The 12,385-nt window shown below is 42.1% G+C and overlaps 1 protein-coding gene across 1 annotated transcript in view; it reads left to right on the top strand.

The window, feature by feature from the left end:
* The window catches only part of LRRK2 (leucine rich repeat kinase 2), a 170,821-nt gene that overhangs the window by 77,201 nt on the left and 81,235 nt on the right, over positions 1-12,385 (top strand). The window contains exons 26-29 of the mRNA XM_075274148.1: positions 4,492-4,640; positions 4,972-5,065; positions 8,719-8,914; positions 9,000-9,181. Of these exons, the coding sequence (XP_075130249.1) occupies positions 4,492-4,640; positions 4,972-5,065; positions 8,719-8,914; positions 9,000-9,181 (621 nt within the window). The remainder of the gene's footprint in view (positions 1-4,491; positions 4,641-4,971; positions 5,066-8,718; positions 8,915-8,999; positions 9,182-12,385) is intronic.

The following is a 12,385-nucleotide window of genomic DNA, read 5'->3' as shown; positions in this document are numbered from 1 at the left end:
TAATTATTAATAATAGTAAGTTCACCTATACCCTATTATCCTCCAGTTTGTCCTGTTTGACAGGGGTAAATATAAAGTCCTTATGGGCGAGCAGCCTTGTGATAATCTGGTCATGGTGAGTGGAAAATTTGAGGGGCGTGTAGCCATCTATCCTTATGCTATGAAAGCTGTACTAATTATCTCAGTCTTTCTAAATCCATATTATAAGGAGTAGTGTAGTGTTGATGGACTTGATCCAATTTCTGAGAGCAGGTGGGTGGGAGGATATCCAAATCCTAGAGATTGTCTTCCTAGCATAGTAGAGGACCTCACTGAGTAAGATCCTCTCCAGACTGAATACAATATAGTATACAATTCTGGATCTATAAAAAGAAGGCATATTTTAGGTCTGTTCGTTACTACTACACCCATTTTTTCATGTAAAAACTTACACACTTGTTCAAAAGAACGCCCAATTACTTGGCTTGACCTGCCTGGTTGCTTATAATATTTAGGGCATATATCTCTAAAACCTGGTCTGGTGCCCCAAATATATCTTTTAAAGTTGTGGAGTCTCACTCCTGTCTCAACCTAGCAAATGGACAACAACATTATCCCACTTATTGCTCCAGATAAATGAGATTATTATGCCACTGGGCTTCTTAAAGAACCTACTCGGAATAAATATTGGCAACTAGAGCAGGATGTATAGTATTTAGGGTAATGACAGAGCCATTTTTACGAAGTTCATCCTAGCAGGCAAAGAGAGGTAACAGGCCAGACATGAGGTTTTTGGTGGGATAGCGCTAGGAGTGGAAGGACTTTGGGCACATTATTATCTGTAATATACTTAGTCACATTAATGGCCAAGTAGGAAATCTCCGAGGACACACACAAGGGCCGTTAGGCTGCAGACTAGGTGGGAGCTGAGTTCTCCGAGAGCAAAATACGGGACTTTGCCTAATAAATACGAAGGCCATTGTGGATATCAAATTGCGCTATTACTGGCAATACAGAGACTCTCCAGAATCATGGAAATAAAGATAGGTATCATGTGTATGAAATCTATAGGGAAAGAGTGGAGAGGGAAGCTGAGAGAGAGAGTAAAAGGGAGAGGAAAAGATGGGGGAGAGAAATATAGAATAAAGTGGAGAGAGAAAGAGGAGAAAAGGGTGAGGAGAAGTATCAGCAATATTAATTTAGCTGCTGTTACCAACCGGTGAAGCTTCTGGAGTTTTCAGGAATCTCCTATGCTTATTCAATAAGCAGCTGAAGAGGGATATTTAACCCCTTAAGGACACAGCGTAAATGTATGTTAAGGACCAGGCCTATTTTTTCAAAATTGACGTGTCACTTTAAATGGCAATAATTTTGAGACGCTTTAATTTACACAAGTGATTTTGGGATTATTTTCTCGTAACACATTATACTTCATGTTAGTGGTAAACACTAATCAATATTTTTGTATTTACTTATTAAAAAAAATAGGAAATTTGATGGAAATTTGGAAAAAATTGCAATTTTCAAAATGTGAAATTCTCTGTTTTTCAGGCATATAGTTATACCACCCAAATACAGTAATAAATATTATCTCCCATATCTCTGCTTTATATCGGCATCATCTTTTGATTGTATTTTAATTTTATTTTGGACGTTATAAGGCTTACAAGTGTAACAGCGATTTTCCAGATTTACAAGAAATGTAACTATGGTTTGTTTTTTTTTGTTTTACACTTTATTTTTTTTTTAAAAAACTTTTTTACATTGTTTTATTTGTGCTGCAAGCACACTAGAACCAGTGATCAGAGAGGATCACTGGTTCTATACTAACTATAGACTTGCAATACACGTGTATTGCAGTCTATAGAGGAAGCTAGCTATGCAGATGCATAGACTAGCTTCCCCTCGTCCTGGCATCCAAGGGGTTAACCCTCCCCCCATCGGAGCTCGCTCCGATGGGGGGAGGGATTAAGGAGCAGCGTGTAGCTGTAAATTACAGCTCACACAGACTCCTGCTGCCGGCAACATGATTTATAGCCCAGCCAAACCCCTAGGGTGCCATGATCACTATGGATCATAGCACCTTAAGGGTTAAACAGCGGGGGTCGGTGCAATCACCGTCCCTGCTGCTACAGGGGAAGCCTGGCTGTCAGATACAGCCGGCCTCCCGTGGAGATCGCACGGGCTCTGCTTCTGAACCCGTGCAATCTCTATCACGTACAGGTACGTGGGAATGCGGGAACTAACCACATTCCCTGACGTACAGGTACGTGATTTAGCGTTAAGGGGTTAAACAAGTTCCTGCTTATCCAGGTGCCTGTGATTTGCTTGTACTTTAGTGAGGCTTCCATACTTTGATTGTTTGTACTGGATTGCTCTGATACTGAGTTTTGGCTTGTTGCTGGAAATCCGTTTGTCTTCTGATTTTGGCTTTGATGTTATCTTTGAGACTGACTTTTCGCTTGGGCACATTCACTCTTCTGATTCATCCACTTTTGTGAGTTTATCATGGGTTCTGTTTAGACTTCAGAACGTTTATTTTATATAACAGTTTCTGTGAAGATAACTTGGCCCCAAATTCAACACAAGTCCATCTGGCTTTGCAGCTGGTGAAGACACATGCGTGCCTGGGATCTATGTCTCAAGGCTGTGTGAGATTTAAACAGCTAGTTCTACTACTCTCTGTGCACCAAAAACAACTTTGAGTGACTCGCACAAGAAGTCTGTCTAAAAGATAAACTGCCAGATGAACTATCAACATCAAATATTGAGACATGGAGCAAATGCAACTTTATTATTACCTTCAAGTCCGTAATGATTTTAATTAAAAAAAAAAAAATCCATTCCTGACTGTCTCAATATGACCTTCAGTAGGTCCACCACTCTTCGTAACGTTCTTGCCCCTATTGAACTTCATACAGAGACATTTACTTCTAATCAAAAGGATGTGAAGAAGGCGCCAGACTCAAGTTGAAAATAAAATTGTTTGTTCTCACTATTACCACCTTTGCACAGTATACTCCATCCAAGCAGCACTCCATCACCCCATTTGTTGTTTTGGTTTTCTGTGGTAAGATACCACAGACACATCTGGTCTCTGGTCCTGTGAAAGAACAGCAGCTTACAAGTCACTTCTCCCTCACCACCAGTTGAGTAGCTGACAGTTTACTTTCCTGACTATACACCATAAGATTACTGCACCAAGTTGTTCTATTTTTCCATTTAGGTATACTTGTAACTTCAGGAGATAATTTGTAGTTGAATGTAGTAAAGTGTGAAAATGCCTGAAGGCCTCAGCAATGTCCCTCAGATTCCACAGGCCTCAATATATAGTGAACACCATTGGAGCGGAATTGACACTGCTCAAATAAGTCAGGAGTACACCTCTATGCTCACAATGTTTAGAATAGTTTTGGCTGATGAAGCTCTGGGCCCAGTTCACTTTATCTAACTTGAGGTCCACATGCAACTCTGGCATCAGTAATAAAGTTCCTTCCAACTATCCTGTTTCCCCCAAAATAAGTCATCCCCGAAAGTAAGACATAACAGAGGTTTTGTTGAATTGCCTAATATAAGGCACCCCCAGAAGTAAGACATCCCCCAATAATAATAATCTTTCTGTGCAAAGATTGTATGAAGAAAAACCTTGCAGCCGGCTGAACACTGTGTGCAATGTTCCGTGTGCACAGGTTATGTCGGCTGCTGACACCGCTGCAATATGTTGTATTCCTTTGGCTGTAGGATGAGCTGGGAGATGCCCGCTGTGCATACACTAAGCATCGTATGCGGCGGAGGGGGGGGGGGGGTCCACTCTCCCAGCTCATCCCACAGCAGCAGGAACAGTGGATACAACGTACGGTATCACAGCAGCAGCTGCAATGTCTTTTTTTTCATACAACCTTTGCACAGCAAGCACATAAAGCACAGCAAGCACATCCCCTGAAAATAAGACATATCACATATTTAGGACCAAAATTTAATATAAGACACTGTCTTATTTTCGGGGAAACACGGTAGGATGAAGTGGGTGGACATCCCATATCATGGTAATCTTAGTAGGGGCATGGTTTGAGACACAGTGAGATATGATTCCTCATAAAGGTATTGGAGGAGGCGATTCACTAGAATAATGGACATGGAGTTTTGTGAGGAGGAAAAACAAAGAGTATATATCTATACCTAATCTAAGTTGAGACTTTGAGCAAAAGGCTTAAATGTTGTGGGGTTGGAGGAAGTGGATGCCAATCTCACAGTGACCATGCGAACAAAGTACCTATATCAGGTCATGATAAAATCCCAAGTTACAGCATCTATATGGGACACAAAAAATGTACAATTGGTTGTTGGTTGTAGACGACTACACTGGAAAGGTAGAGGGATATAAATACCTATAACTATAAATTTTCTGCTATAAATTAGGCCATGGAGGATAACAAAAAAATTATTAATGTAGAAATTGTAGACTTTACAATCATTTAAAAGAACTTTTTTTTAAATTTTATTTCCATACAGTAACAGCATTTCAGAAATTCATCTACCACTGTGTTTACCAGAACTGAGGATGCTGAATCTAAACAAGAACATGATTTCTTCATTTGCTCCAAATATCCTGACAAACTGTGCAAAGCTAGATGTGTTTTGTGCCATGACAAACCAAATTGGTGAGAGAGGACATTTGTATATAGTATATACAGTATATTGTGTTGATACGTTGCATACCTCTTGAATAATTAAAATTTTCTTAGTACAGTAGGTGTAGCCACATACTTATGAGTTTCACTCCGTTAGGGCCATGGTGCTTCCTTCATTTTCTTTATTAATGTTGGTTGGAACCCCACTGATCGAAGTGACCACGACCGAGTGTGCTTCCAGTGGCCGAGTTTGCAGCAGAATGCACTTGGATGATATATCATGATGCATAGTCTGTATAAAGTAAAGTATATAGAGTAGTTTAATTCAATATTTTAAAGTTGTTTTTTTTTCTCTTTACAGCAATGATGCCTGATCTTCCTTCAAAGGTAACAACATTAAGGCTATCTCATAATAAATTTGCAAATATCCCTAAAGAAATTCTTCAGCTCTCTTAGTAAGTACACTTCTTCTAAAAATAAGTTGAATAGCATGACTATATTTTCTATTTAAACAGGTAGCATTCAATGTAATGCCAGAAACAGAAGTTGTTTTTTTTTTTTTTTTTTTTTTTTTTATGTAGATTGTGAGCCCCATATAGGGATCACAATGTACATTTTTTTTTTTCCTATCAGTATGTCTTTGTAGCATGGGAGGAAATCCACGCAAAAACACAGGGAGAACATACAAGCTCCTTGCAGATGTTGTTCCTGGTGGGATTAGAACCCAGAAACGGAAGTATTGTGTGGAAAATTCTTTTATGAAATATTAAGCACTAATTTTTCTATATAGTGATGCATACTTTCATGTCCGTAGTTACAGCTTTTTTTTATGTTCTAAGAAAGTTAGGAAATGGTAGTGGCATCACTAAAGTCTTGGGGACCCTGGTGCAAACTTTCACTGGGGCCTCATACCACCTCCCTATATCGTATTTGTGATAGGACGGTTATCTCCATGTTATCTCAGATGCTTCGAAGGGATACAACAAATGTAGCCTTAACTACTGTTATCAAGAATACAATGAGTAAGCAGTGCCGATCTCGGCATATAAAAAATGCTGGGAGGTGTGTGCACTTCAAAACAGCTAAGCTGACTAAGAGATGTAACGCCTAACACCTGGGATCACTGATAATTAGCTGTTTGAAGGGATTTCAACCCCATGACCCCCTGACACAGAAGAGGGGTAGTCTTATACGGCAAGTATATCCCAAACTCTATATTTTAACTGGAGAAGTTGGGGGTCGTCTTATACGCTCAGTTGTCTAATACGCCGGAAAATACGGTAACTCATGCAGCCATAAGTAAGAAAATCGGTTACAATGTAATTCACCTTATGCACCTTATGCACCTTATGCATGTATCTAAGTTTCTTGCTTATTTCACGGGGGGACACCACACTATAGGATATAGACCTGGCCACTAGGAGACAAGAGAAAAGAAAAAGCTGTTGGCTCCACCTCCAGGCTATGCCCTGCCACAGCACTGTGCATGAATTCAGTTTAAACCTAGTGTCTTAGGAGGCAGACATGACTTGACTCTGGTCTTCTGCTGTGGAATGCCTTATTTCAGCTGTCCAGTGGTCCACCTTTTCTGGTATAGACCACTGGGTGGCAGACTACTTGAGTCGAGAAAAAATTGCTCCATACAAGGGTCGCTTTATCACCAAATCTTCCTTCAACTCTGATCCTGCTGTGGCATGAGAGGCATCAAATTTTTTCGCCTCCTGCCGGAATCGCAAGATCTCCAGCTTCATTACCCAATCTCTGGATCCTCAAGCCATCGCCGCTGACACTCTTGTGAGTTAGGATTTTTTTCTCCACTTTCTCTTCTCCCTCGCTTTCTCAAGGATCTCTAGACCAAGGGGGTACATGCTATTCTGGTGACATTAGATTGGCCCTGCCAGGCCTGATATATGGATCTCATGTTCCTGCTGGCGGATGCTCCTTGGCTTGTTCTCTCTCAAGGACCGCCGTTCCACCCCTCCTTGACTCAGCTGCATTCAACAGCATGGCTGTTGAATTTGAGGTTTGAGGCTTTGTGGGTTTTTTCCGAGTTTGTCATTCTGTCTATACTCAAGGCCCAGAATTGCCAGATAGCTGAGATCTACCATCACATGTGGAAGGCTTACATCTACCGTTGCGCAGGTAACTATACTCATTGGATCTTCTCAGTCTGATTTGGATCAAGGTCTTCATCGTATTCCTTTTTAAGACTTTCATGCAGGAGTGGAGGTCCCTCTCCTTCCCCCTTTGATGTCCATCCTTGGAGCCATGGGTTCTTACTACATCGTTGAGGTGCTTCAGGTTCCCCCTTTGAGCCTTCGATTATAACCCTCATTTCCTTCTGTCCTGAAAGATTGAGTTCCTTGTGGCCATTACCTCCATCAGCAGGGGTTCCGAGATGGCTGCCCTTTTTTTGACAGTCTCCCTTTCCATCCTCTACAAGTATAAGGTTGTCATCCGTATATCTGTCTTTTTTCCTAGGGTGGTTTTCCCCCCTCCACATCGAGGACTTTCTGCTCGGTCCCCAGGCATCCATATGAGTGCTTGCTCTGCCCTGCCCGGTTGTTGTTCGGGTGATTTGTTCTATGTTGTCCCTCACTGACCTCTTCTGTTGTTTGGACACATTGTTTATTTTCCCTGAGGGCCTTTGCAAGGGCCTTCCTGCTTCCAGAGCTTCCATCTTCCAATGGCTTTGATCTGAGATTGGGACCTATCGGTTTATGTGTAGGGCTCTGCCCTTCCGTGTGATTGCTCTCTCCTCTCGAGCTGTTGGAGCTCCCTGGGCTGTTAGCATCAGGCTGCTGCTTCCAAGGTCTGTAAGATTCCCCCTGAGCCTCCATCTCCTTTCTCTAAGTTTCCCCAGATCCATTATGTGGCCTCTACGTATGCCAGTTTGGGTTGTAATTTTCTGCAATGGACTGAGCACTAAAGGTTTGCATAGCCATGTTCTTTCCACCCTCTGGACCTACTTTAGGGCATCCCATGATGTTGTGTCCCCCAGTGAAATAAGCGAGAAAATGGGATTTTTATACTTGCTGTACAATCCTTTTCTTGTTATATTCACTGGGGGACACAGATCTCTACCTTGTTTTTTTCCCAATTTTTCCTGCACGAACTTTGTTGGTTCCTTTTTGGGTTCAGGATATGTTGGTGGTTGTTGGTTCCTTATTCCTTTATGTCTCTCTTCTCCTTCTATGGTAAGGAGATAGTAACACTCCTTAGGGAGAGTGTGCACCTTCACAGGCAAAATGGAGACTTACAAGCCATTTCTGCTCCACTGGGGGGATTGTGGGAAAAATATGCAAATATGTTCTCCAGGATGTAATTAGGAGAACAGTGCCTCTGTTTGCTGCCCTATAGGGGCAGCCCCCTTAACATCATGCATAGCTTTAAAAAGCCTAATAACATAATGCGGGGATTATTGCCAAACTAGTATTTCTATTCCAAAAGGAACAGATTCCCAGATGCGGACAGCACCATTTCGATCTGTTGGATCTCTTCAGCGCAGCGCAGTTATACTAGTTTGGCAGAGTGAGAGACTATAGACCAAGATCAGGGGATAGTAACACTTCTTGGGGAGAGTGTGTACCTTCACAGGCGAATGGAGACTTACAAGCCATTTCTGCTCCACTGGGGGTTATGGGAAAAAAACCGTACTGTCCGCAGCTGAGACTCTGTTCCTTTTGGAATAGAAATACTAGTTTGGCAATAATCCCCGCATTATGTTATTAGGCTTTTTAAAGCTATGCATGATGTTAAGGGGGCTGCCCCTAGAGGGCAGCAAACAGAGGCACTGTTCTCCTAATTTCATCCTGGAAAACAGATTTGCATATTTTTTTCCTGCTATGGTACAAACTGAATTCATGCACAGTGCTGTGGCAGGGTATAGCCTGAAGGTGGAGCCAACAACTTTTCTTTTACCTAGTGTCTGTCTCCTAGTGGCCAGGTCTATACCCCATGGTGCTGTGTCTCTCAGTGTAAACAACGAGAAAAGGATTTTACAGTGAGTACAAAAATCCAATTTTGTTACTTTATGGTTAAGTAAAGAATGTTTCCATAGATTGTTTGTTTATTGTTGACATATATACCTGCTTTTTCTTCTTTTAAGCTTAAGAACAGTAGACTTGAGCAACAATCAGATCAGTGAACTACCTTGTCCACTGGAATGGGCATCAATAAATCTGCGAGAAATCATATTAAACTACAATAGGATTACCATATTGAATTTTGGGGACTTCCGTAAGGATGCAAGCAGATGGTCACGTCTTGAGAAACTTCAACTTTCCCATAATATGATAAAGGAGGTAAAACTGTACAATTCAGTCATAATATAACTTTGCTTGAACATTCATTGCTTGCTTGTCATTTTAATACTTGACTGTGTTTTAGATTCCACCTGAAATTGGATTTCTTGTGAATGTCACTTGTTTTGATATAAGCCACAATCCAGATTTGAGGTCGTTTCCAGATGAAATGGGAAAGCTTACAAAAGTGTGGGACCTTCCACTTGATGGCCTACATCTTGATTTTGACCTGAAGCATATTGGATACAAAGCCAGAGACCTCATAAGGTACTGTATTTTGTACAAGTTTCCAATTTTTTTCTTATATGCATAGTTAAAGGGTTTTTTTTGGGAGTAAGAAATTTATAACCTATTTTTAGGGTAGGTCATCCATGTAGTGGCTAGTGGTAGGTCATCAGTTATGCCTAAGCTTCAGTCGTCTTTACCATAAGACAACTCAGGCACCACAACTACTAATGTGTTTGAATGTAGGGCAGCACGGTGGCTCAGTGGTTAGCACTGCAGCCTTGCAGCGCTAAGTTCTAGGTTCAAATCCTGCCAAGGGCAACATCTGCAAAGAGTTTGTATGTTCTCCCCGTGTATGCGTGGGTTTCCTCCGGGTACTCCGGAGGAAACCCACTGATAGGGACTGTAGATTGTGAGCCCTTATATGAGATAGTGAGTAACAATATCTGTAAAGCGCTGTGGAATATGATGGCGCTATATAAGTTAGCATAATAAATAATAAGAATGCATGAAAGGTATGCTCAGTGCATATGTTTCACATGCTTTATAGCAGAGGTCCCCAATGACCAGGCCGTGGACCGGTACCAGGCTGTTTATCACTTGATGCTGGGCCGGCCCAGTCATCTGGGATCTCTGTCTGGCTAGAAGGTGTCTCTGAAGCTCCTATGTGGCAGGGTATAGCCTGAAGGTGGAGCCAACAACTTTTCTGTTACCCCTAGAACCTGTTTTAGGGAGTGGTGTAGCTTACACCAGCAGATCATTTTCCATTACCTAGTATTAATGCAGCTGCTGGGATCTGTTCTGACACACAAGATGTGTGCATATTCTATGTTACTTCTGGAACCTTAATTTTTGTGCTGCTAGGGCCAGGGAACAGAATTGAAGATGCACACGTCCTGTGCAAGAACAGATTCCTGGAGAGCTGAATATTACCTATTACCACATGTAAAAGTCCCCATCCACACAGGTAATGGGGCACTATTATAGTAATAGTGTCCCCCAATTAATAAAATTACCTGTGTGGAGGGGGACTGTTATAGTTATAGTAGCCATAATAGTACCAATCCTTCCCTCACCAAAATTCTGCCCCTGAAGCCCTGCTCCCTGCCGGGCCACGGTAAAATTTACCTACTTTGTAAGTGGTCCTTGGTAGAAAAAAAGGTTGAGGACCGCTGCTTTATAGTACTGTTTACTTTTCTGCCAGAAGCGTGGGCTATTCCCTTGCTTTTTGAGAATTGTGGTTCTACAAGTATGACCCATGTCAAGCAAACTTTTATGGGTTTTCTCAAGGGCATATGTTGGAGTTTGCCAAGCCAATTAGTACAGTTATGCAAATTTAGCACCACCTCATATACGTACAGTGTTGGCCAAAAGTATTGGCACCCCTGCAATTCTTTCAGATAATACTCTTTCTTCCAGAAAATGATTGCAAGCACAAACTGTTTGGTATTAACATCTTCATTTATTTTGCTTGCAATGAAAAAACACAAAAGAGAATGAAAAAAGTCAAATCATTGATCATTTTACACAAAACTCCAAAAATGGGATGGAGAAAAGTATTGGCACCCTCAGCCTAATACTTGGTGGCACAACCTTTAGACAAAATAAATGCGTGTTCTTTTCTTTGAAGGCATCTTTTTTCCCTGTAAACTCTATGTTGATGCCTTTTCCCAAAAAGCTCTACTTTTGTCTCATCTGACCAGAGAACATTCTTCCAAAACGTTTTTGACTTTCTCAGGTAAGTTTTGGCAAACTCCAGCCTGGCTTTTTTGGGTAAGAAGTGGGGTCTTCCTGGGTATCCTACCATACAGTCCCTTTTCATTCAGACGCTGACAGATAGTACGGGTTGACACTGTTGTACCCTCGGACTACAGTGCAGCTTGAACTTGTTTGGATGTTAGTCGAGGTTCTTTATCCACCATCCGCACAATCTTGCGTTGAAATCTCTCGGCAATTTTTCTTTTCCGTCCACATCTAGGGAGGTTAGCCACATTGACATGGGCTCTTTGTAAAATGGCCATGTAAAATGTCGTGTCTGTAGGTATACTAGTGATGTGGCCACAATAACAGGCTATACTTCTGGTTTTGTAGCACGGCCAAACCAACACCTAACTTGTAATACCGCTAATGTGGTGTACTGTATAAAGTGTACTAAATGTCAATTAGATTATATCGGTTGTACGTCATTTAGATTACCGTATTTTTCGGACTATAAGATGCACTTTTTTTCCCCAAAATTTTTGGGGAAAAGAAGGGTGCGTCTTATAGTCTGAAGGTGGCGCCTGGCATCCGCTGTAATAGAGAGGCGGAAGCCGGTAAGTGATAGACGCCATTACAGGTGCCGGGGCCTGCGACATCGCTGCGCTCCTCTGCCCCGCATGAAGCCAGCAGCGGCAGGGGCTCCTCCGTGCCCCCGCCGCTGGCTTCATGCAGGGGAGAGGATCGTAGCGATGTCTCAGGCCCCGACGTCTATCCCTCCCCGGCATCCGCCTCTCTAGTACAGCGGATGCCGGGTCAGTATCAGCGGCCCCTTCTCCCCCGGGGCCGGTCCCCACCGGCCCCGTACCTGTAAAGTTTCAGGCCGGCTCCTGCGCGGCGATATTGCAGGAGCCGACCTGTTCGGGTGACAGCCGGGAGCCTAATGAAGCTCCCGGGCCTGTCACTGCTATATATTAGTATTGCAGCTGGGTCTATGACCAGCCGTAATACTAATACACAGAATGTCCCATAGACGGCAATACAGTTGTATTGCCGTCTATGGGACTTGCGATCAAGTGACCGCAGGTTCAAGCCCCCGGGGGAGAATAAAATAGTAAAAAGAAAAAAAAAGCTTTAAAAATATGAAATAAATAAAAGTTCTAAATCACCTCCTCTTTTTTTTCAATACAAGGTGATCTAAGCAATAGATATCCCCCAAAATGGTATAACCAAAAAGTACAGCTGGCCCCGCAAAAAAAACACTCTATGCATCCCTGTACAGCTGCAGGGTCACCTGTCAATGTGGCCTTGCAGCTGTTGCAAAACTACAACTCCCATATATTAAATATTTTACCAGTTTTTGCTTCAAAATTTTTTTTCCCTATTTTCCTCCTCTAAAACCTAGGTGCGTCTTATAGTCCGAAAAATACGGTATATCGGTTGTACGTCAAGAGAGTTAAGGATACGTATACTAGAACACATTTCTGATAGCTCTAAAACAGAATGTGAAAGATCATCAGGAGCATCTAGACACTTTATGACAGTGCA

Source organism: Leptodactylus fuscus, chromosome 5 (genome assembly GCF_031893055.1).
Source record: "Leptodactylus fuscus isolate aLepFus1 chromosome 5, aLepFus1.hap2, whole genome shotgun sequence".
NCBI classification, from domain to species: Eukaryota; Metazoa; Chordata; class Amphibia; order Anura; family Leptodactylidae; genus Leptodactylus; species Leptodactylus fuscus.
This window is presented reverse-complemented; position numbering and strand designations above follow the sequence as displayed.